This window comes from Apis florea, unplaced genomic scaffold (assembly GCF_048593485.1).
Source record: "Apis florea isolate Af1SG1 unplaced genomic scaffold, ASM4859348v1 contig_2201_pilon, whole genome shotgun sequence".
Taxonomy (NCBI): domain Eukaryota; kingdom Metazoa; phylum Arthropoda; class Insecta; order Hymenoptera; family Apidae; genus Apis; species Apis florea.
In genome coordinates, this window is record NW_028256542.1 from 424316 (window position 1) to 448306 (window position 23991).

The following is a 23991-nucleotide window of genomic DNA, read 5'->3' on the forward strand; positions in this document are numbered from 1 at the left end:
CAAGAACTTTTGAATTTTTTAATTCATTTTTTTCAAAAAAATTGAATTGAAATAAATATTTTCTATTATTACAACACTAATTATTCGCATTATTTGCATAATTATATACTTACACTCTTTAAGTTTTCGCGACCGCCAAAATTTCGAATCGATTCTAATAAAATGTCTCGCTGATCTATTTGAGCAGGCATGGATTTCGGTCTTGTGCTTTTTAAAGTTACACCTGTTATCACCGGCATTGTAGGTCTCGGAGCATCATTTGATGATTCCTTGGAAAATCCTTTAATATCATTTTCCTTTATTCCTATCTTTGTATCTTTTTTTATCACATGGACTTGTATTTTTTGATCTTGATCTTCTTCCGATTTTAAATTTGAAAATTTAAATCCTTTTACGACAGGCATTAGTTGATTTCCTTTCAAGTTTATGCCATTTCTGAAAATCAAATTATTTTGATTTTGTGTCGGATTGACTGCAATTGATGTAAAACTTTTAGGTTTTAAACTACTTTGGTAGCCGTTTGTTAAACATTGATTAAAGTTATGTCCATTTTGTATATTGCAATTTTGTTGAAACTCCGACCGTTGAACTATATTAGGTCGTTTTGATTTCGATCGAAGACAAACATCTTGACCAAATGCTTTCGTTAATTCTTTAAAATTCATTGGAGTAGTATCTATAACACTGTTATCTTGTTTGTTCTCTGGAAAACTCTTTTTTAATTCTACTCCAGTCACAATTGGTTTATCATTAATAACTTTTGAGTTTGTGTCAATAATATTATTGGGCATTGACTTTTTAAAGCCTGAAGCTGTTGTATGAGTAATCAATTTTTTGACTAAATCATTCGGTTTATTTTTGTCCGAAGTTGTAATCTCAAATTTATTTTTTTGCATTTTTATAGAAGTTTCAGTATTAGAGGAAGTATCTACCTCATCTTTAATATTATTTATATTAACAATTGCTTTGCTATTGGCTTGTTGCGTTCCAAATTTATAATCTATGTCCATTTTTATCTGGACATTGGCACTCGATCGTTCAGACCAACTACCTAAATTGATTGTAGGAGGCCCTGAATAGATATAGCGTTTTGCATTCATTTTTGAATTCGTTTCTGATTCTATTTTTTTGTTACTTGGTGCTGACTGAGGTTCACAAGTCGGAACGACATTCGATTCTTTCGAATATTCGTTAGACATGATCTCGGTCCTTAAACAAATTAAAAAATTATTTGAATTTTAAAAAATTTGTACTATAAAAGGTTTAAAATTTACCTTTTTTCTTCAAATAATACTGTATTATTCGAATCTTTGAACACATTTTCCTCCGCCTGTTGAGCATTTTTCAACTGCGGTAAAATGCTTTTCAACACCTAAAAAATATCATTTATGGTCATAAAAATAATAAAAAAAAAATTTAAAAACAAAAAATTAAATACCTGTAAAGACTGTAATTCCTTTTCTTTGGTAGGATTTTCTTGCCGCTTTAAAATATTATCCCGCCATTGCGAGAACTTTTCATTATTTTTAGGCATAGTTATATTCAAATTATTAATGCTCATTGCCTTTTTCATTCCGGCATCATCCATTTCCGTATGTTTAATATTTTTAATATTTTTGTTTTCATACATATTTCCTTGAAAATTAGGTTTATCACATATAGACACATAACTTTTGGACCGTTGAATATTATTTTTTTCGTTACCATACTGCCACCTCTGCAAGGATTCCATTTGTATCTTTGGTTCCAGCTTTTTAATATTATTCAATTTATCATCTTCTGTGACTACTTTTTTTTTTCCTTGTAAAGTCCCTATATTGAATTCCTTAGAGTTTTTATTTTCATTCTCATCCAAATTACTCCTATTTCTGGATAAAGTTGCAAAAGATCTAATAAATTTATCATCAGAATTTTCTTGTCTAAATTGTTCTATTTCTTCGAATATATTCAAATTCTTCTGTTTACTATATGTCGTAATAGTAAAATTTGATAAAGTGATATCTACAGGAGCAATTTTGGGAGTTGAAGAATTTGATACCTTTTTAGAGTCTATATCATTTACAGACTGGGGTAAAGTACCTATCTTATTTTTTAATTCATAGATCACTTCCTTTTTAATATTTGATTCTGATTTTTGTTCTTTATTTGATTTTTCTTGTGAATTCAGCATCTTAATTTCATTTTCTGATAATTGTTCCTTGTTTTTTTGTCTTTCTATTTTTTCTATAATGTTTTTTAGATTTTTGTTTTTTGAAATTTGAATTGTTTCTTCTAATTTTGTATCTGTCAAAGACTCAGATATAGGAGTGATTGCTTCAAAATTATCAAAAACTGGAGATGCATTGTCTCTGAAAGCACTTGGAGGAGCTGGAAGTTGATACTCCCATTCAACAATGGATAAATCTTCTTCAACTGTTGATACATAATCTGATGTATCCTGTTGTGAATTTATAGTTAAATTTGATGCATTGGTATTTGTATTTAAATCATTAGGATATTCAGCATTCTTTTTATTTTTCTGTTCTGTTTCTTTGGAAATGTCCATTGACTTCAATTTAGTTTCTGTTGGAGTAACTGATATTTCATCGGGTGACGAAACGGAATTGGATAAAGTATCAAATACTTTTTGGAGCAGGACATCAGTCTCTAAAAGATCTGTATCTGTAATTTAATATTTTAATAAATAAGATAAATGTTTATTTGTATAAAATTGCTTAAAAAAAAAAGAAATTTAATTTTATAGTTAAAATAAACCATATAATTAAAACAACAAACAAGAATTGAAAACACTAAGAATTTCATGAAAATTTAATTATTATTCCTTTCTTAACTTCCATCACCTTTTTTCCTAAAATGTCAAACAATTCTTCAAACTAGGAATTAATTGTAAATTAAACATATTTGCATATTAGAAGTTAATTGCTTCAAATCACTTCTAATATTTTTATTTTCTAAAACCATCATTTATCTTCGGATTACGATAATCGGTTTATTTTTAAATCTGGAAATTTTACGGTCAATTCATGCTGGTTTCTTCGAAATCTTATCATATAAGTATGAAAGCGAATGAAAAAAATTCATTTAGAATTGATGAAAATAGGTAAGACTTATCACAAAAAGAATTATTAAGCAGAAAATGCTATATATGTTTAGATTAGATTTGATCCAATCATCGTCATCCGAAAGTTAAATCTCATTTTTTTATTACATTTAAAATTCAAGCATAGACAATAGCTTAAAGGCTTATGCAAATGAAAACTGAGTGATTATTCCCATATAAATATTAGTGATATGCAACATGCACCTGATGAACCCACTGTTATACAGGACTTTTCTTCACCCACATCTTTGGAATCAGTATTTTTCTTCGTCTTCGGTAGCTGTGCAAAATTTTTGTCGACTTCTCTCGATTGATCAGGCAGCAGAATAGATGTCACATTCAAATTCAAAGCAAACGTAATATCTTCTGCGTGAGATGTTAAATGTCTTTTTTGTTTCTCCAATGAATTTACTTCGAAATCATTTGACTTTGATGCTGTCCGAGGTATTTTGGTTTTTTTTGGATCTTTTAAATATTCTCCTTCTTTACATTGTGTAGTCATATCACTGATATATAGTTTATTCAAGTGATTGCATTTTGGCATTGTAGAAATTACAGCACAGAGTTTTTTCTCTTGTCCATAAGTACTCTTAATTGACATTAAATCATTTTTTGTCAATATAGAATCCTCATTTAAAAAATTTTTTACATTTTCTTTATTCATATTTATATTCAATTCTTGTTTATGATCAATTCTATTATCATTATTATTATCATCATCATTATCATCATTATTTTTTATGTTTGGAGACTTAAAATCATATTTTTCCAAAATTTCTGAACTGTAATCAAAGCTTGCTTCACTTTCGCCGGTAGGTATCATGAATATTTCTTTTTCATTAGTGAAGTAATTACAAGAGATTTCCAACTTCTCCTCACATTTTATAGAACTTCTTCTGCTAGATCCATCGTTATCAGTATAACTCTTTGCATCAGTGACATATGAATTCGCGTCAGTTGTAAAATTTTCAATATTGGACTGTGCAGAATCATTTGACAAGCATTCTATATTATTAGAATTTGAGCTGAGGGTTCTACTCAATGGGGAAGGTGATATTAACTTGCGTTTTGCCACCTCGGGTCGTATTGTAGTGGTATTTCTAGGCTTAGGATGTGGAACAGGTACTGCAACTATACTCAGAAGGAAAGAAAAAGAAGAGACCATCACCAATGAATCTAGTTAGCAAGCAGATAAATATAAATCATCTCTAAGAATATGAAAATTCATGTGCATTGAAAAACAAAGTGCAGAAATACAATTCTAAGCATGCAAAATTAAGATGCTACTTCTAATAGTTTTTTTTTAATAGTAGTGTGTATTATATAAAAATTAAATTTTTTAATTAAATTTATATAATCTTACATAGTAATAAAAATAGAATAAAATAAATAATAATTTGGAGATATCATAGTATTATAGTTATCTATTTTTGCAATCTATTTCAAAGTTAGAAATTATAAAAAATTAATATGAAACATTCCAAATTAGAAAAAAAATTTTTTCATTATATAAAAATAAATATTGATTTAATGATAAAACAATATTTAAACAAATTCTCCAACTCTACTTTCTAATATTGAATTCAATTGAACCAAAAACCTATTCCAATTTTCAGTGGACTCTTCTCGACTGACTAAACCTGGTGGAGGTGGTTCCAAGATACTCAGCTTTTTTTCAGACTCTAATTTACATTCATTGTGATGAATAATAGGCAAAGAGGGCAATTTATCAATATTATTAGGAACATCTATATTTGTTACTGAAATATCTAATGGTTTTGTAGAAATTGCAAATATTTGTAAATTACTCAATGGAGGTGGTGAAAGATTGGATTTGTGATTATCTATTATTGAACTTTCAAACATATTTGTATCAAAACTAGAAGAAATTGAACCGTTATAACATTTTGTCGTACTAACATTTCCCAGTTTTGGCTGTTTATTATCCATTAATTCAGGAACATTTTTTCGAGTACAAAAACTTCTGGAATTCGATAATTTTGGCTTTTCAAAATTACTTATTATTTTCGTCTCTCGTAATTTATAACCAACTTGAAAACTTAAACTATGTTTCAATTCTTTAGATTGATATCTTTCATTATAAATACAATTATTCTTATTCAGCTTGAAATTGAACTTATTTTCCAAAACACTAGACTCAGATATATTTTCAATATCTTTTTCTATATTGTCTAAGTTAACCAAAGTTTGCATTTTAATCAATCTATTCTGGGATTTAAACGAATTTTGATTCGAAATATCCCTACTATCTGAACAACTGTATACTTTTTTAGTTAATTGTCTAGCTTTAGAATTCATAATATTGGAACAGGCAAAACTTTGTGATTTCTCTAATTTGGCTTGTGACTTGTAATGATTATTTTTTGATTTTAAAAAGTTAACTTTGGGTTTGATTGACCAATTTTCAAAAGAACAATTGAGATCATCAGAAATTTTAATCCTTTGGTCTGTACTACATTCTTGAATTTTGGATTGTAATTTAATTTTTTCTAAGTCAAAGAGATTAGTATTATATTTCTTTATAAAATTATCTCTTTCTCCTACAGTCTCAAAACTGTTCATAGACATAAAACTATAGGAAGGAAGATTGTTGTCTATACTATCGCAGCTATGCACTAGCTTACCTCTCTTTCGCGGTACTCTAGCGTCTAGAGGAGCATCTTCTATTGGTGCAGGGTGTTCTGACTCCGTGCTGGGTAACTTAACATTTATAGAACCAGATCTGTGACGCGATTCAAGATCAGATTTGCCGCTTTTTGATTCTAATTCCACTTTTGTAGTATCAGATTTTATAAAATCAATGCTCGAAGATAATATTGAGCTAACAGTTGTTACTCCAATATCTGAATTAGCTTTTGGACGTTCTTCTATATCTGAATTCGCTTTAGATGGGACACCGATGTCAGAAGGAGGTTTAGAAGGATCCATATCTGATGTTAAGGATTCTTCAGAATCAACTATACGTTCTAATGCTTGAGTAGAAATCGCCGATGATAAGGGCCTAGTTACTGGCGGAGGAGGTGCAACTCTTTTTTTTCGTAATCCTATAAAAGTTCAAAAAAAATTCTATTCATTATAAAATTTAAAATAAAAAAAAAATTGTTTTAATTTAATGAAATATTTTTACTTGAAAGATTATTTTAAATTATATTTTTCTATAAAATATAATTTATCAATTAAAATTTAAAAAAATTTTTAAATTTACTAGTAGAATGATTATAAAAAAACCTAAGAAATTATTCATTCCTAAAATAATATAAGAAAGATTTACACCTGTAGAACTCAATGAAGTATTGCTAATGCCGTGACTAAGAGTACCAGGTACAGAAGCCAAATTATTCAGGCTTTTACTGGACTGTGACGTTTGAGCTAATTTTCGGGACATTTCCAAAGGAACTTTGTTCCTTCTGGGCAATGTTTCTGGAAGTCTTCCCGCGGAGTCTGGGTTATCACTTAACACAGAAGCCTCATGGTAACCGGAACTATCGCTGCTATTTCGACTGTGACTAATCATCACTTTATCCTTGCTAGAATCTCCAGAATTTTCAATATCCTAAAACATTATTTATGTCAAAAAAATGATAGTTTTTAATACATTTATTGATAAAATTTTTCTAACTTTATATAAATATATATTATATGCATATAATATATACACGTAATATAGAAAAAACTATATTTATGTAATATAAAGAAAAATTATTGTATTATTATACATACTGTAGAAAAATTACTAACGTTTTTAATCTCTGCTTGAGCTTGAATAGGCGGCTTTGGAGCTGGCCTCCGTTTCCTTTGAGGCCTAGTAGGTACTTGCAGAGGACTCGTACTTCTTCCAGTTTCGTCACTCCTTGCTGGCGACGCACTACGTTCACCAAGACTATCTGTACTTAAGGAACCTTCTTTGGATTTTTTGAATACAAATCCAAAGACACCTTGCTTTGCCTGCTGTCTACGTCGCTCTTCTTGTCTTTGAAGAGCCATTATATCCTGAGTACTGAATGCTGAGCCTAGTGTTCTGGCTTGTCTAGCATACAGAGTGACTTCCTGTAAGTGGTAATCCTGCAGTGACAATGATAAGTCCAATGTTTCCAAGCTTGCTGTAAAAGAATATCCATTATCAATATCTCTTTGAAAGTCTAAGTTTAAGATTATTTCTATATGAATATGAACTTTTTTTAATACATAATAATCTTTGATATAATTTAAATTTCATTTAGAGAAAAAAAGATATTTTGATTAAAATAAAAATTTTCATTAAATCAAGCTTTCTTTAAAGAAAGTACCTTTGTTCAACTTTATTGGATAAGTTCAAATCAAATTGGAAATTTTTGTTTAATAGAGAAATCTATATTGAAAAATAGAATGAATACCTCACAATGAGAATACAAGTTAACTACGATTCTCCAAAATGGATTAAAATCCTTTAGATATAAAAATCAATCTCTCCAAAAAATGAATTCCAGTTGAAGCACAGTTTAAAAGCGCAAAAAGAGATTATTACAGATCCAAGGGATCGGTAACAAATGTAAGGAAACATCAGTTTCTGCGAAGACAAGCAACTCAAAGAGCAATGCGTACGCACGTTTAACGACTAGGAGTAACAAGTGGAAGAGCCGGCCGGCAACCTTGCGATAGCGATCTTAACACAACTGGCTTGGTGTAACTAGCTAACTGAAATATCTCGTGCACCAACGCGAGATATATAATCGGGGAGTTCCCGCTGGTATTCATAGTATTGGGAATAGGCTGTAAAGGGATAGTCGAGCCATCTACCAGTAAATCTGGTTATAGTTGAACATAGCAGAGTATTTTCGATGTTCATCTACACGGTGATTCATATGAAATCTTTATTTTCAAGTGATATTATTAGATCATTTGTTAAAATTATAATATAATAATTATTATAATAAATAAAAATAAAAGTTGTAATTTTTTTTATTAATTCGTTATCTTATCCTATTATTTTATTATTGTTATAATATTAAAAGTTATTTATTTTAACTTTTCAATATTGAGCATTGGAAAATATGTAAAACTTAAATTTAAAACTAATTTTTTGATGAATTTTTTTTTAAATTACGTATTAGTGATGTAAATCAAAATTACAATAAATTTCTCATAAAAAAAGGAAGAAAACTTATTCTGAACTTGAGTTAAATCAACGAAGTCATGATTAAAAAAGAACATCTTCCATAGTTTTATAAATTATAATGAGGAAAAAATTAATCTTATTACATTTTGTTGAAAATATTTTTATCCATCTAATAAACAAGAATATAGATTTCCAAGAAAATTGGATTGAAATTCCATGTTACGTACATGTATATATGTACATATATATTTATATAGACGTGATCCGAATGGCTTCAGAAGCCATATTGATTTGAGTAAATCTAACTGAAGCATGCAGTTATTGACATTTCTGCTTATAAATTTTATTCCAAATTGATTTGCACATTAATCACACACATAAAAATAGTATACAATAGTAAAAATTGTATAGCATACAATTTAATTAAAAATCTATTTTAATTATCCATTATTCGTCTACACAATTTTATCAAATTCTTCGTTGCGTGAATCAAATAATAAATGTGTTTTCTTTTTCTCAAAATCTTATGTCAACATTTTAATTGCTTAACATAGCTCGTCGCTAGTTTATTTAACTTTTCAATTTCTAACAAGTTTTGAGTCAATGTTTTCACTTCTTTTATTAATGTTTCAAACAAGTTTTTAAAATTTTTAATGATATCTTTGAGAACTTTTATCTTTGTTATTCTACTTCGTTTTTTTCTTTTCCTTTTCTATGACTTTTTTTAATTATATGAAAATTTAAATTACTTACCTGGATGACGTAATTCATATTTGTTCTTATCTAGATCTTTTTCACGACATACTTCTTCCAAGATCTCACCTAAATTCATCTTAGGACTGACTCTCGATACGTACAATTGATTTCTTGGTAAATGTACCTACAACAATTGCACAATCACGATTTTTCCAGCAAATTACTTGATAGACTATCATATATATAAAAATAGATATTAAAAAATGTGATAAAACTAGAACATCTAAAATACTTATAGGGAAATATTTACAGAATATTTTAAATTTAAATATTTTTAACGCATCAAATATATATGCGAAATATATATTTTTTGTTTCTACATCTTTACCTGTAACCTGAAAGTAGTTTCAAACGGTTGATTAACTTGCTTCGCTTTTCTTGTTACTAAAGTCCCCTGTTTAGGTAATAATTTTACCTGAAATATTAGACACAAAATAATTTTTAATATATTATTTAATTTAGATAAAACAATTTTCAATACATTTGATACTTTATAATAAATGATTCTGCTGAAAATTATGATTGAAATAAAATATGAAAATTATTCAATCTGAAAAGCAAAAATAACTAAGATTTTGGAAAAAATTAGACATATGTAATAAAATAATTCAAATTAGAGATGATATGATTAGAAAAGATTAAAAGCATTCTTTTATAAGAATTAAAAATCTCTATACTCAAACATTATGAATTCATGGAATTCTTCAAATTCTCTCTTCATCTTCATTCATAATTCTACATTTTTCTAAGTAAAAAAAAAGATGGAGAAATAGCATTTTTTTTCCCTAACTTTCTGGAATTCTTTAAAAAAATTCTTTAATTAAAATTTCTAAAAGAAAAGAGTACTTTTTTGCATTATCTCTTAATTATTCAATAATAATTTTCAACAATTTTTCATTAACATTTTTTTGAATTTTCATCAATATCATAATTAAAAAAAAATTCTATGAATTATATAGAATATGAGTTATTTTTTTTTTATTATTATTTTTAATTAATTAATTTATTATTATTAATTAAAAAATGAAATACATGAAATACTTTTTATTATAAATGATGATAAAATTATGTTTCAAGCTGTTATTTTTTTTTCAAGAATTTTGATTATTATTCTTACGTTTTCTTAAAAAAAATTTAATTATAGCAAAATAATTTCAATAACTTTAAATTAAATTTCATTTTAGTTTTTATCAAAATTTTCACCAAGAATAATTATTTTTGCATCTATATATAAAGAAAAAAAAGAGCAATTGTGGCGTACGCATGTATTCATTTCATAATGTATACACATAATACCTGAAGTGCATCCAACGCACCAATTGGTGTATTGGGTTGATGAGATAAAACCATCCCACGTTCTCCAATCGCTTGTAGAGTATAGTTGGAAGCTGTCAATTTGTGAGCCGTGGCGATTTGCACGAGGAGATCCATCATCGGTGTACTGAATATAGAAAAAATCAAGGAAGATAATTAAAATTCGTTCATGGAAATTTGGAAGATACACCGGAAGATAGATTTTCTATTATGCCATATATTATATTGTTTCACGATACATTGCATTAACACTTTTGAAGAATCAAATCCATGAACAATAAATATTTTGCGCCATGAAAAACATAAAAACTTAAATTCGAAAAAATTTTATTATTCATAAAACAATTTTATTAATTAAAATGTTAAAATTGAAAATATTAAAAATTAAATGTTCATCTTAACGCACTTCATTTATGCATTTTTCAATGGTTAAATCTAGTTGATTCATCAGTCAAGTGATAACAGTAATTAGAAAAGAAAAATAAGACTGGAGAGAAATCATTTTAAAACTATTCCATGGCCGTATTGTAAGAATTTATGGAATAAATTAAATATGTATACCTTCTCTGTACCGTGACTCTTTGCGTTTGAAGATGATGTTCCCGAGGTAACTGGACCAGAAGCTCCATACTACCGGCCAGCATATCTGCTGGTGTGTCTTCGGTCACAGTTAAAACCATTCTGGATGGCCTCTCCTCTCTAATTCTAAAAATTAATAAAGAAAATTTTTAGAAAAATATTTAATCAATAATGAGAATAAGAAAGAAATATTGTTACAATTAAAATAAAATTAGAATAAAATTGATAAATAAATCTCAATCAATGCTTTGATATATCAATTTTTATGTTTTTTTGATCCCTAAAATCGATCTTCTATAGATGTTTTACAAATATGTTAATAAATATTATTTATAAAAGAATTATATATTATTATTATATTAAAGATTTCAGTATTATTTTGTGAATTAATATCGCATAGTTTTTTAGAAATATTGTTTAGCATCCATATCTACTATCTTTATATTATATATTTTTTTATTCTCATAAATATACAAGTCACTAGGTTTACATTTTAATATATCATTTATATGGCAATTTCAGCAAACAATAATTCTGCAAACAATTTTGATGACGATTTCTTAACATTTCTCAATATTCGAAATGAAAGCGTGCATTAAAACAAACGTGACACAAATTTTCTATGGCTTCCGCAAACATACATCGACCACACTTTTACGTTTCCATGTCACGCAAACTATTCAATGTCAACCGTTATCATCGTGGCCGTTTTCAAAACACGGCCGAATTAATCTCGATGATTTTATACTTGAAAAAGAACTGAATTTGTTCATGCAACGAACAATAATTATTTGATTGTATTATGTCTTAAATATATCTTAAATATTACGTTAATCTGTATATTTCAAATAATCATGTGCGATAATTTAATTTTAATCTTATAATCTTTAATTTTTCAATAAAGTTTACAAATCTCATTGATTGGAAAATGAGCAATCAATTAAAAGTGTAATTTTATTTTGCTTTTAAATTGTTTAAATCAATGTAATATAATTTTTTATGTTATGTTCACACTGTTATTTTAATTTTTAGGAATTTTAATATATTATTTTAATGTCATAATATTTCAATACTTCAATATTTTAGCTTTTAACTTGGATACTTTAGTATTTTATTTAGTATTTATTTTTCATCATAATTATAACAGTCTTTAGACATTTTCTTGGTATTTCAGTAATTATAAAGATGTTATACATGTGCATGTATATAAAACATCTGTAATTAAAAAAGTTAAGTTATCGATGCTAATGGATATCTAAGTAATGTATATTCTGGAACGCGTGTAAAATGATATACTGGAACGGTGACACTTGGAAGACGAAACACGTGATAAAAAGGAGATAGTATCGTTTCCTATAACGCAATCTACCCTATCGGTCTCTTGTGTCAAATAAAGCAGACAGAGATCGATTACCATTTATCCAACTTGGCAAGAATAAATATAAAGGAACGTTGTTACTTGCACGTTGGGATACTTGTAGCTCAATTCACATCTTATGTTATACATATATTGTCTGCATTTCTCTGAAAATGAATGCAATTTCATACTGTGATTAATATAATATTTCTTTTTATAATTTTAAACAATTACCTTACAATGTATTAATATAAAATAATATTTACTTTTTTACCATTCTATTTAGCAGATTTAAATAGTATTGTATTGAAACATTGTTAAATAGAAGATGATAACATAAAATTTTGAATGAATCTTATTTTGAAGTCACAGAGGAAAACATGGTTTCATCAGTGATTTCATAACTGACTCTCTCGCACATTATTGCGACATTTGCCAATTGAATGAACGTGACTGTTGGCCGTTGAAAGGAAAACGACCACTTGAAATCGTTTAAAATTCCTTTACAATGTCAGGTTTTCGAATACAAAGTAAATAGAACTATTAAATTAAAAAATACCTTTCATTTAAACTGACAATCTTTGAATCATATTTCAATGTTTCATTAACACAGTGTTATGCAAAATATTTTCATAATATTAATTATAAACGTTTAAATAAAAAGTGAAGAGTAACATTTTTCCATAGAAAACGTAGTTTATAAAAAAACTAAATTTAAAAATTCTTGATACAGCATTACATTAACTCCATCTACTATTTTTATAATGGTTTCGCTAAAATAAGAGAAATTTCATAATTCTTTTTAATTCAATTTCTTTCTCGAAAAGAAAGATTCTTATTTAAAAAAATTCATACCATATGATCATATTTTATTCAATTTTTTATGAATCTCTACACTTAAGATTTATCCCTTGCATTTTTATGATACAATTTTAACATGTTGATAGCTGACATAATTGTTTCATTACTTAAGGCAGAATTTCGATTTTCATCGGACAACCAAGGAAAACAAATTGAGATCCACGTACCTATTTCAGTATCAATCACTCCAGTCATAGGTAACCAATGATTATATCGAAGGAATGATACCGTTACATAATTCGGATCTCGAAGAAAGACTCTTTACGTAATCGACTATCACTTAAAAATAGTAAACGCAGCCATCGATGTTAATTGCACACATGTAATACAACCAGCTGTGCAAGTATCGTGTATTGTGCATATAATAATAAATTGATAAACTCGAGTCGATGAAATGTTGATTCATCTCTGTTTAGATTAAATTGTAGATTATCCTAGAATTATTCAATAGCTGTGGAAAATTAATAGATAGAAATTATAAAAAAATTAATAAAAAGAAACTGGAAAATGTCAAATTTCAATCTTCTCATCTCAAATACATAAAAGATTATAAAATAAAAATAATAATATTTTATAAATTTTCAGGATCTATAATACATTCTAAGATAAACTATTGGATTAGAAAATATTTTATTAAAAAAATTATATAATTTTATTTAAAAAGATTATTTTGAACTTCTCATGGCATCACATTAGAAAAAAAACTAACTTTATAAAATTATACTTCCCTTGAAATCTTCTAATATATCGTGAATTACAATTATTAAGATTTGGTATATGGTTATTCCAGACGTCTAGAAACGACAATATTATATCAGGCACAAATTAATAAATCTTTCTCTGTTGAAGAGTATCACCACGTGCTGGTACACGTGATTCCTAGACGCGTCCCTAAAGCAATTCGTGATAGTGGGTTGCTCAATAAGTTCCCGTGGTAGGCACGTTTTCTACCACGAGGTATACGCGAGAAAGAAGCACGGTAATGAGGCGGGGGCAATGCGTGCCCTGGAGACGTTGAACCACAGATTTAATTCCGTTCTTGCAACAGAAAGTCTGAACCACCAAAGTGTCCAGCTCTTTTATGGAAAACATTTTCGAAATCGATTGCTGTTAATTTGTTTCACTTATCCTAATTACTTCTTAAAACTCTTGATTAAAAATATCTCTTGATATTTAATAGTTTGAAGTAATTTATAATATAACAAAGTCTTCTTTAAAATAGAATATGATCAGACGATTAATTAAAATATATATATATATATATATCTTAAAAATGTTCAAATTAGAATCCTTTAGAAATTCATTCATGATCTTGATTATTTCCAATTATACAATTTCTATTTAAAATATTTTCTCATATAATAAACGGTTTTTAATTAATTTGACATGATAGACTTATGTTATTCACTATTCACAAATATTTTAAAATAATAATTAATAAATTTTTATCAATATACATTAGTTTCTTTCTTTCTTTTTAAGTTTCTTTGTTTTTAAGTTTCATCTGTTAATAATATACCTAATATAAAATTTCTAAAGTTTTCAACTGCACTTGTTTTATGTCTTTTTTTCACTAATAATCATTTCTTCAAATTCCTAGTAACAGCTTTATTCTCGTCCAACATCTGCACGAACCAGAAAGGATAATTGGTCAATCAATGTATCGAGATTTACAGATTACATGTTCCCTGGTTATTTAGAAGATATCATCCTTAAGATATTTCTTGCGATTCGGTTCGTTGGTTGGGTGCCTTGAAAGCAGGAAATATCAATGTTTTTTCTGCATTTCCTTGAGGTTTCAGTTAGAAATCCCACGGAAGAGCCATGATTTATATCCTTCTAGGTAGCGCTCTGAAATTGCTTGTTTTGCTACCTTATTTCAAGAAATAGTTAATAAAAAAATAGTCGATATACTATATAGAAGAAATATATCCTGTTTTTGATTGATAAACTTTTCTTTTTCTTCATAATGAAAAAATTGTATGGTATATTATTAGAAGTATTATATTTCAATTTTTTTCTGTATATGTGTATTATTATGAAGTTATAAGTTTCATATTCACATAATTAATAATTAAAGAATCCTTATTATTTAAAGAACTCTTATTTATAAATGATCAAAAAAATACAAGTAACTAATAATTAGCACTTCAATAATTATTGAGTTTTTTATTTCATCTCAATGCCAAAAATGTTGAATAACTTCCTTTGACATAATGTTCAATAATATTTTATTTTTTCACTTATATTAGCAATGAATGATAAATATAACTTTTTAAAATATTTAATTATCTTCACTATATGGCTTAATAATTCATATTTCATTTAGTTTAATATAAATATAAATTCCAAAAATCATAATCATTTCTAACAAATATAATAATAAATGAGTTAGACAAATTTAAAACAAAATGTCTATATTACAGCTGTTCAATAATTATGTATATAACTTTTACATTGTCATGGACAAAACAGTAATTAATAAGCAGAAATCATGTTTGTGAATAAATGGCTTTAGAATGAAGTTACTATATAATATCATTAACAATGAAATCTCTGCTCTGAAAATGTTTTGATGATTATGACATCACTGTTCATAACTTTGCCTTCACCTTTGTCAAGCAAGTAGACGACCTTGACCGTGACACGTCTATAACCTAACCGATGTTAGTAGCTTGTTTTTTCTTTTTTAATTATTTATATCTTCTTCTTTTATTCGTGCTTCTTTATTGCAGTTATAATTCTAACTTTTTCAAATAACAGGTATCATATGATCTGTCATATGATATGTGATATGTCACACGATATTAAATCTCTAGTTGTTATGCTATAGTTCATTGTACAATATAATTCAGTTTAATGCATTTCGACATTGTTTAATTAATAAGTATGAATAACATACTTATATATTTTACATATTTCAGAATATTATCACAGCAATTAAATTATTCTCTTAATCCTGAAATACTGTCTATTGACAAAATAGTCACGCACATCACTAAACAATACAGCATGCTTTCAACAAGCAGTCTGGTCTCACAGACTAATGTAATACTAACGTAATAAAAATTCTTAATTCACAAATCGTAATGCAATGCGTGTTGATTGTTTTCTACATACAATGCATGCACGTACCATTAATTCGCGTTCTTTTGGAATTTACAACACTTCTTACGATTACGTAAAACTTAACATTATATTCTGGTAGTTGCGTATACCTTCACGATCAGTTACGTAGAAATGATATAATTCTTTTAGAGACAGAATACTATTACTGATGTGATCTATTTCTTGGATAGTATTTGTAAATGTGAAAACTTCGAAATAGCCATAAGGAAACAGTATTGTATAATTTTGTTATTAACAATCGGAAAGTAGTTTATTCATGTCATTTTCACACTCAGACACTAAAACATATAGACAACATTTATGAATATTGTTAATAATCTAACCTCTATAGTTAAAAAAAATATTTTCTTTATAATTTATTAAATTTTCTAGAATATAAAATAAATATAATTGCTTTTGGCAATTTGAACTACAATCTAAGAGAATTATATAAAAAAATAAATTTTTTAAAAATTTCAAAAAATTTCTCCATTATTAAGAATTATTAAACTATATATATAAATTACTTACATATTTTTCTAATAAATATATATATATATTCATATAAATAAAGTTTTACTGTATTTAATTATAAAAATCCAAAAACTTATATATTTTGCAACAGTAATTAGAAATGAATGTTAAATTAAGAAAATTATATCTTCGAGATATTTGTTGCTTGAATACTCATATTTCGTTGGACTGTATTTTAGAGAACATCATGAGAAACAATTGACTCATTCCATTCATAATCTACAGCGATCACTTCTGCGGTAAACGGACTGGAAAGTGGTCAATTCTTATTCCGACGAAATGATCAGACAGGTGGAGAAATAACGGGATGCGCTGTTGGAATTTAGGAAGGTGGGGGACTTCAGATATGGTACATCTCTCTGTCTCTCATTTTTTTTCTTTTTTCCTGTTTTTCTTCCCATTACATAATTTTCAAGTGTATACATCAGTTCTATCATCCCGCATTTGTGAGCATTTAAATACTTTATATTATACTTCATTGATTGTAAGAAAATTCTAGTTTCTGTTGGACAATAAAGATATATTCAATGATTTAATAATTTTCAAAAATTAAACAAGGATCAATTGAATAATTGAATTTTGAATAATTAATTATACCTGAAGCATAAACATATATATATTTTCTCATTTTAGCTAAGAAAGTTTATCGCAAAAAATGTCTTTCCATTTTCCCTTGTATTTTCACTTGAGATACCATATGAAATCGAATGTAGGTTAATGGCTGAACAGGGCCACCACGAAGTAGGTTCACGACTTAGTCTGCACCATCATGCAGCTATTGAATATCATGCGACCACATCGTTCATTTGGAAACGAGTTTTGCGATTCCATTTGGAGGTCCTATTCTACACGCAATAGAAATACCGGTTGTATTAAAGGAAATGCTCTACATACCTGAGCGGAAAGAGGCAGAGCACATCAAGGATCAACGTGCACTGAATATTTAAATACATTCTGCAATTATTCACGCATGGATAAATCAGCCTTAATTTGATCTTCTTCGTTTCTTTCATATCCTTATAAAGTATTATAAAAGAACAACTTCTATATTGAAATTTGTAAAATATGTATTTTTTCTCCAGTTGTACTTAATTTTTTTTTTTGTTTCTAATATTTATCGTAATATTTCTATATTTGAAAGATATCAAGATTACTGTTGGATAAAATTTTCGTGAAAGTTGATATTATTTAACGCAATCCATGTATTTTCTCTTTCCTCGATTCTTATCAACTATGATTAAATTAACAAACAAATAAAAATAGAAAATAATAATAACCGATATAAATATTAAATCTAAAAAAATAAATAATGCGATTTCACATTTAGTGCATCGATTTCAATAAATCTAGGAATAAAATCCTTTCACTAGATGATTTAATAATTTTCTCGACGCAGAGGGCCGAGAAATCGAGATTGTATTGTCGAGAACAAGGTATATCGATCAGTGAATCAGTTGCAAAACTATCCATTCAAAGAGAAAACACTATTTTCACAGCATACAGTCTTCCCAGAAGTTACTTTTCTAATAGTTACTCGTTCTCTTTTTTCATTTTTTTATTCGTTCTTACTTTCCCGCAAATTGTTCGAGAAATCCTAAACTCTTGCAAAATCAAACATTCACTATGAATCACAAAATTCCATGATTCTTTTTTTTTTTTCGATTGGAGATTCGCTGAATCAATCATTGACTCATCAATTGATCGTTGATATCTTTCTTCCAATCTTAATTTTAATGATACTATATCAGAATTGCACAACTTGCATTAAAAGATAACATCGATTATGTTTAAACGTAAAATATATTACAAATTTCCAATTGAATTGATGTTAGTTCAACTTCGAATCGATATAATTATCGATAAGAATTCGAGAGAAATAATTATTTATAAAAATTAATCTCAATTTCGATAATTAGAAATAAAAAAATTTATTATAAGAGAAATTCCCATATGGAATGAGAATCTCAAAAATATGTAGATGAAATGGACAGATGACAACACGAACCTAACCTCACTATTCGACTTTTAGGAAGTCATAAAACACCAATAACCTCAAGGTGAAGTTTCTTTTGGATTCGTCAAACTTTCTCCGTTTTCTCTCCTTTTTTTTACTTGGAAACTCTATTTACTGAATAGTCAAGCACAAACGATAATAAAAATATTAATCATAACTACTTTTTCTATCTATAATATTATAGCCATTCTATTATTATTATTATTATTATATATATTATATATTATTCTATTATTATTATTATTATCATTATTAAATATAAGCTTAAATTCACCATAATTATCACATTTACTATATTTCTAAATATTTCTTTTAAAGAGAAAGACTTTCTTCCTTGATATTCACCGACAATATATATAAAATATTGTATTTGTATTATGTAAATGTGAGATTGAAATGATCACAGATCGATTACTTTTAGATATCAGTTTACCAGTTCCATTGATGCGGAACATAATTAAGTGGAATAAAATATAGACAGATTCGAAAAAAGTGGCGCGTGTTCAATGAAGCACATTGAGCGGAGATTTCTAGCCTCGTCTCTAGACGACTATCGATAACCGTCGTGAAACTATAGGATCGATTGTTACGATATCAAGAAAGTTTCTATTACTATTGGCCACTGATCGATTTGCGATAACAAATCACGATTGGTCTCGATTGGTAGCAAAGTGAATGGTGGGAAATATGTGGGAAAATAGGTCGCTACTAAGATCAACGAAGATTCTCCAATCAACAAAGAATAATATTAAATCATCTAATACAATTAGAAAAATATCCCTAAATTTTTTGAGCGAAACTTATCATCAAAAATTAAAATCAAATCAATTATTTGTTTAGTTAAAATTAGCTTGCTAGATAATAGTTAATTTTCTTGTAATTCCATTAATTGATATGTAATAATATATGATTTTCAATTTGTGATTCTGAAAGGAATAATATATTCTTTGTGAATTATAATTATTGAATCAGACATGTTAGTCGATTTTATGATTGTTATAGAAATTGAAATTATTTTCTCCCTAGGATCTCTTTAGGATTTTATTTCTAACTTAAAATTATCTAGTGTTATTATCTGTACAATCTGTTATTTATCATGTACAATTTGAAACTAATTTTTATTATTTATTTTTATAAGATTAATGAATCTTTATTTAGAATTAAATGATATAACAATAATTAAAATCAGTTTTGTTAAAATTCTATTAAAATAAGATTGATAATTTCATATTATTTTATAACCTTTTGTATACAATTTTATTATAGATATATATTATTTAATATTAATATTAGATATATTATATGTATTATGTGAAAATTTTTAAAGACACTTGATTCAATAATAAAATTGACAAATACATCTTTTATTATTATATTTTAGTCTGCATAATTCATAAATGAAATATAAACCATATATATGCCAAACCATGCAAATCATTTAAGTGAATCATAAAAGATGGAGGAGAATAAATTGGCTCTTTTATACTCTTCTCTTTTGTGTTATGTAATCAATGTATATAATAATACAGTATAGTAATTAAAGTTCAACCATTATATATTTATATATATATATATTTGCATCATTATATGTATGGTATATATTATACTATTATATACATATATTATTACATATATATGAACATATGATACACATATTTACATACCTTTTAATAATTATTATGCAAAGAAATTATTATAGCATTTTTCTTTTATAACTGATTATTTTGATACTTTGTTTTTTTAAATGATCATTTTAATGTTTAATCCATGCTTCTAATTCTAGACATATACACCCAAAAATAAATAGATATTTGACATTCGAATTAAATTTTTATTATTTGTAATTAGCAAAGAAAAAATTGTTACCAGAGATTTCTCAAAGACCTTTCTCGATCGATCTCTCTCTCGTTCGCCTTTTTCCTTTTCGTTCTTTCCTCCGTTTATGAGCAAATTACATAACATACGATTATGCAATACGCGTAATACCAAAGAAGACGCGATTGCTCTTTACCAATGCACTCGGTTCTTTTTATTCTCTCATATATTGCCTTCGAATAATTGTAATGGTGATACTCACAAGGTAATACTTTTCAGTGTTAATAGCTACCAAATACTATACATTCTGAAGAACATTCGACGCCATAATTAAATTCAATTTCCTTTTTCCAAATGTCTTCCAATGATTACCACCTTTGAATAGAAATTTATGGTAAGACAAAGACTTCTTAAACCATTAATAATCAGGAATCAATTCTTAAGTATAATTTTAAAAGATTACACTATTTTTTCATTGAAGATAATACTTTTTAGCGTTAAAATGATCAGTACTATCCATTTCAAATAACATACGAAGCGATCTGGTTCACTGAACATCGAAAAAACTTTCTTGCAGAAAAGAAATGAATTGCCATCGCTGCATGAAATATAAGCATTCGCGAAACTACTTGTTGAACCATATCAACTAACGTAATCGTCGTTTTGTGATGTAAGGAGACAATTTTGTCAAATTACAATGTTTAATCTAATGATGATATTAGGGTCAATCCATATAATGCGATCATGGTACTTTGCGTTTCTTCCATACTTTTTCTTTCTGAACTTTTTTCCTCTACTGGATCAATATTTTCGTGATTATTCTGTTGCTTTTATGACATATAGTTATAATAAGATTTCTTTTATTAAAAAATTCAGATTTATGATATTATATTGTAATTATATTAATTTCACATTAATTTTTTAAAATAATATCTAGCAGATCCTCAAACTTTTATTAGAATATTATAGATTAGTTATAATTTCTTTATTTTCAAATTAATGTAAATTCATTTAAATTCGTGGATTTTCTTGACAACAGATTCCCTGGTGAATTGCATTAATTTTTTCAATTTGTAAATTATTCATACTGACACATATCTTGATCAGTCCATCCGTAAAAAATAAATTCGTTTCCTATGTGTAATATGTTCTGCTTGGTTTCTTTAAATGAAAGTAACAGAAAACGCTTTATGGAAAATAAAATACGCCATAGATTTATATAACTCCCGGCAGTCGGTGAATCAATAATAACGTTCCAAGCGTTCGTTTTCCTCACTGTTACAATTGAATATAAAATTGTGGCTACATCGAGAATCGGATTTGCAATTTTAAACGCCATTTATATCACATATAATCTTTCAGCTCTATAAATAGGTGGTATTCCTTTCTCCATATACTTGTTGAAACATATTTGCATCTGATGTAACTAACGGGAAAAAAAAATTATATAAAAATTCCCCAAGTTACCACATTTAAATCCAATTTGCAGCATGACATAATATTGTTGCAAAATATTGTATGTAAATTTTATAATGTTGCAATAAAAAAAACAATCACAATGTATGCGTATATGGATATCACATTGAAAATAAGAATTTATTTTTGTCTTATTTTTGACTACTGTATTCTAAATATTCTTTATTACACACAGTTTTGTTAATCTATCTGTTGCATACTTTTGATGGGAATAGATATTGACAAAAAATTATTTTTGTTACATCCACAATCTTTTTGCCTTTGATTTTCGTCATAAGTAATACGTAAGTAATGCATAAGTAATAATACGCTATTTCAACAGGTAAAAACTATTTATTTCTTTTATGTTCCTAGTTTATTAAGCTTTTGTGAAGCAGGAAATGGCAGCTATTGTTTTAAGAAGATGATAATTCACTTGCATAACTTCCATGAGTAACTTGATCATCATAGAATGTTTCTCTGGGAACTCGAATACATTGTGCAGATATGTTTCTCAAAGTTTCTTCCAAAACTACTAAGTAATCATAAAAAACTACATAACTGAGAGATAATTGAGTGTTTCATCATCAATCTTAATATTGATTCAAATTTTTGTTTTATAAATTTCAAAATATATTCATTTTCATATCTTATTGATAAACATGTCTTCATCCAATTGACAATATTTGCAATACACGAATAATGTTTCCATGATGTTTCATCTTTCATAAAATTATTTATAAGTAAAATACACATATTTTAATCATGGATTCATGTAACAAGGTTGTAAACAGCACAATTATGTATCACAAGAACAATTGACATCTACATATTTCTTAGTCTTCAAACAATAACACCTACGCGACTTATTAGCATACACTTTTAATCTCGGACGAATCATTATTCTCAATGCGTTGCTCTTGACCTTCAGATTATGATCGCTGTACTCATTGAAATAACCAATGAGATTATTGCTTAATGTTTGCATGGATTGAATTCTAATTGAGTTTCATGACAAAAATGTAACTCTAATGTTCTCAAAATATAATAACTTTCAGACGAATTAAATCAAAAATAACCTTTTTTAGAAGATTTAATTTTCGTCATCCAATTAACGTTGTCAAAAAAGACCAAGCTTGCATTAATTAAGAAAATGAAGATTAATTAAAGAAAATTATTTGATATATTGACATGAAGAAACAAAAGTTGAACAGAAGATGAAATCAAGACACCCAATAGATCGATCCTGAACCAGTCATCGATATGCGAATAACCAGCCACATTTAACTAAGCTCGAGATCGAACTCATGAGGGCAACGCCCCACGTGGCCTTGCTCGCGACCTCCTCGGAGAGAGCTTCTCCAGAGGCTGCTCGTCTGCATCACGCGTGCGCATTACACGCACACTCGCATAGAAATGGTTACAAGTCTAATGAATCTGACGCATAATTGAAGAGCAATGAGATTGTCGTCAAGACTAGAGAATTATTGCCGTAGACATTGCCATAGAAAAATTCAGAAAAAGTGCGAAAAGAAAAAGTTTGAGAAACATAAAAGGATTTTGAAAACGAAAAGAAGAAGTAAAAGAGAAACTTGAAAGTAAAATTAAACAATAAATAAAATAGTGTAATCCTTAATAGATTATAATTCATCAAAATGAAGTTAAGGAAAACAAAAAAAAAATTTTTAAATAGAATTTTAGAATTGGAAGAGATCTAAAAGATTGATCAAATTTATACTAGAAACGTATAAAGAAAAGTAAAAAAATAAAAATAAAATAAAATAAAAAGAAGAAAAAACAAACTAAGAGAATGATAATGATCATGAGAGTATTATAAATATTTCTAGAATTTATCTTTGTTCTTGTTTCCAATAGAACTATCTCTATTATTATCGTTTTTAAAAACAGCTTTCTTGATAACTAATGACATGGAATTGGGTAGCTAACACGCTAACTGCGAAAGAATAAGATCAGTAGATTGA

At 27.3% G+C, this 23991-nt stretch overlaps 1 protein-coding gene and 1 long non-coding RNA gene across 6 annotated transcripts in view; both read right to left on the reverse strand.

Annotated features, from left to right (window-relative positions):
• LOC100871729 (uncharacterized) overlaps positions 1 to 23991 on the reverse strand; it is a 58648-nt gene that overhangs the window by 1389 nt on the left and 33268 nt on the right. For 3 of the 5 annotated variants that reach the window (XM_012484918.3, XM_086917355.1, XM_086917356.1), the window contains exons 2-12: positions 10848 to 10991; positions 10269 to 10413; positions 9301 to 9387; positions 8970 to 9096; positions 6860 to 7221; positions 6395 to 6674; positions 5746 to 6165; positions 3305 to 4231; positions 1439 to 2661; positions 1275 to 1372; positions 114 to 1209 (exon numbers count right to left, since the gene is read on the reverse strand). In XM_012484918.3, coding sequence (XP_012340372.2) covers positions 114 to 1209; positions 1275 to 1372; positions 1439 to 2661; positions 3305 to 4231; positions 5746 to 6165; positions 6395 to 6674; positions 6860 to 7221; positions 8970 to 9096; positions 9301 to 9387; positions 10269 to 10413; positions 10848 to 10991 — 4909 coding nt within the window. The remainder of the gene's footprint in view (positions 1 to 113; positions 1210 to 1274; positions 1373 to 1438; positions 2662 to 3304; positions 4232 to 5745; positions 6166 to 6394; positions 6675 to 6859; positions 7222 to 8969; positions 9097 to 9300; positions 9388 to 10268; positions 10414 to 10847; positions 10992 to 23991) is intronic. The other 2 variants (XM_086917358.1, XM_086917359.1) reach the window with 2 other exon arrangements.
• On the reverse strand, positions 15395 to 23616 carry LOC147658503 (uncharacterized). The gene is made up of 5 exons (XR_015295128.1): positions 20606 to 23616; positions 20404 to 20518; positions 17323 to 17570; positions 16723 to 17227; positions 15395 to 16490 (listed from the first exon to the last, which is right to left on the reverse strand). It is a non-coding gene; the product is annotated as an uncharacterized LOC147658503 (long non-coding RNA).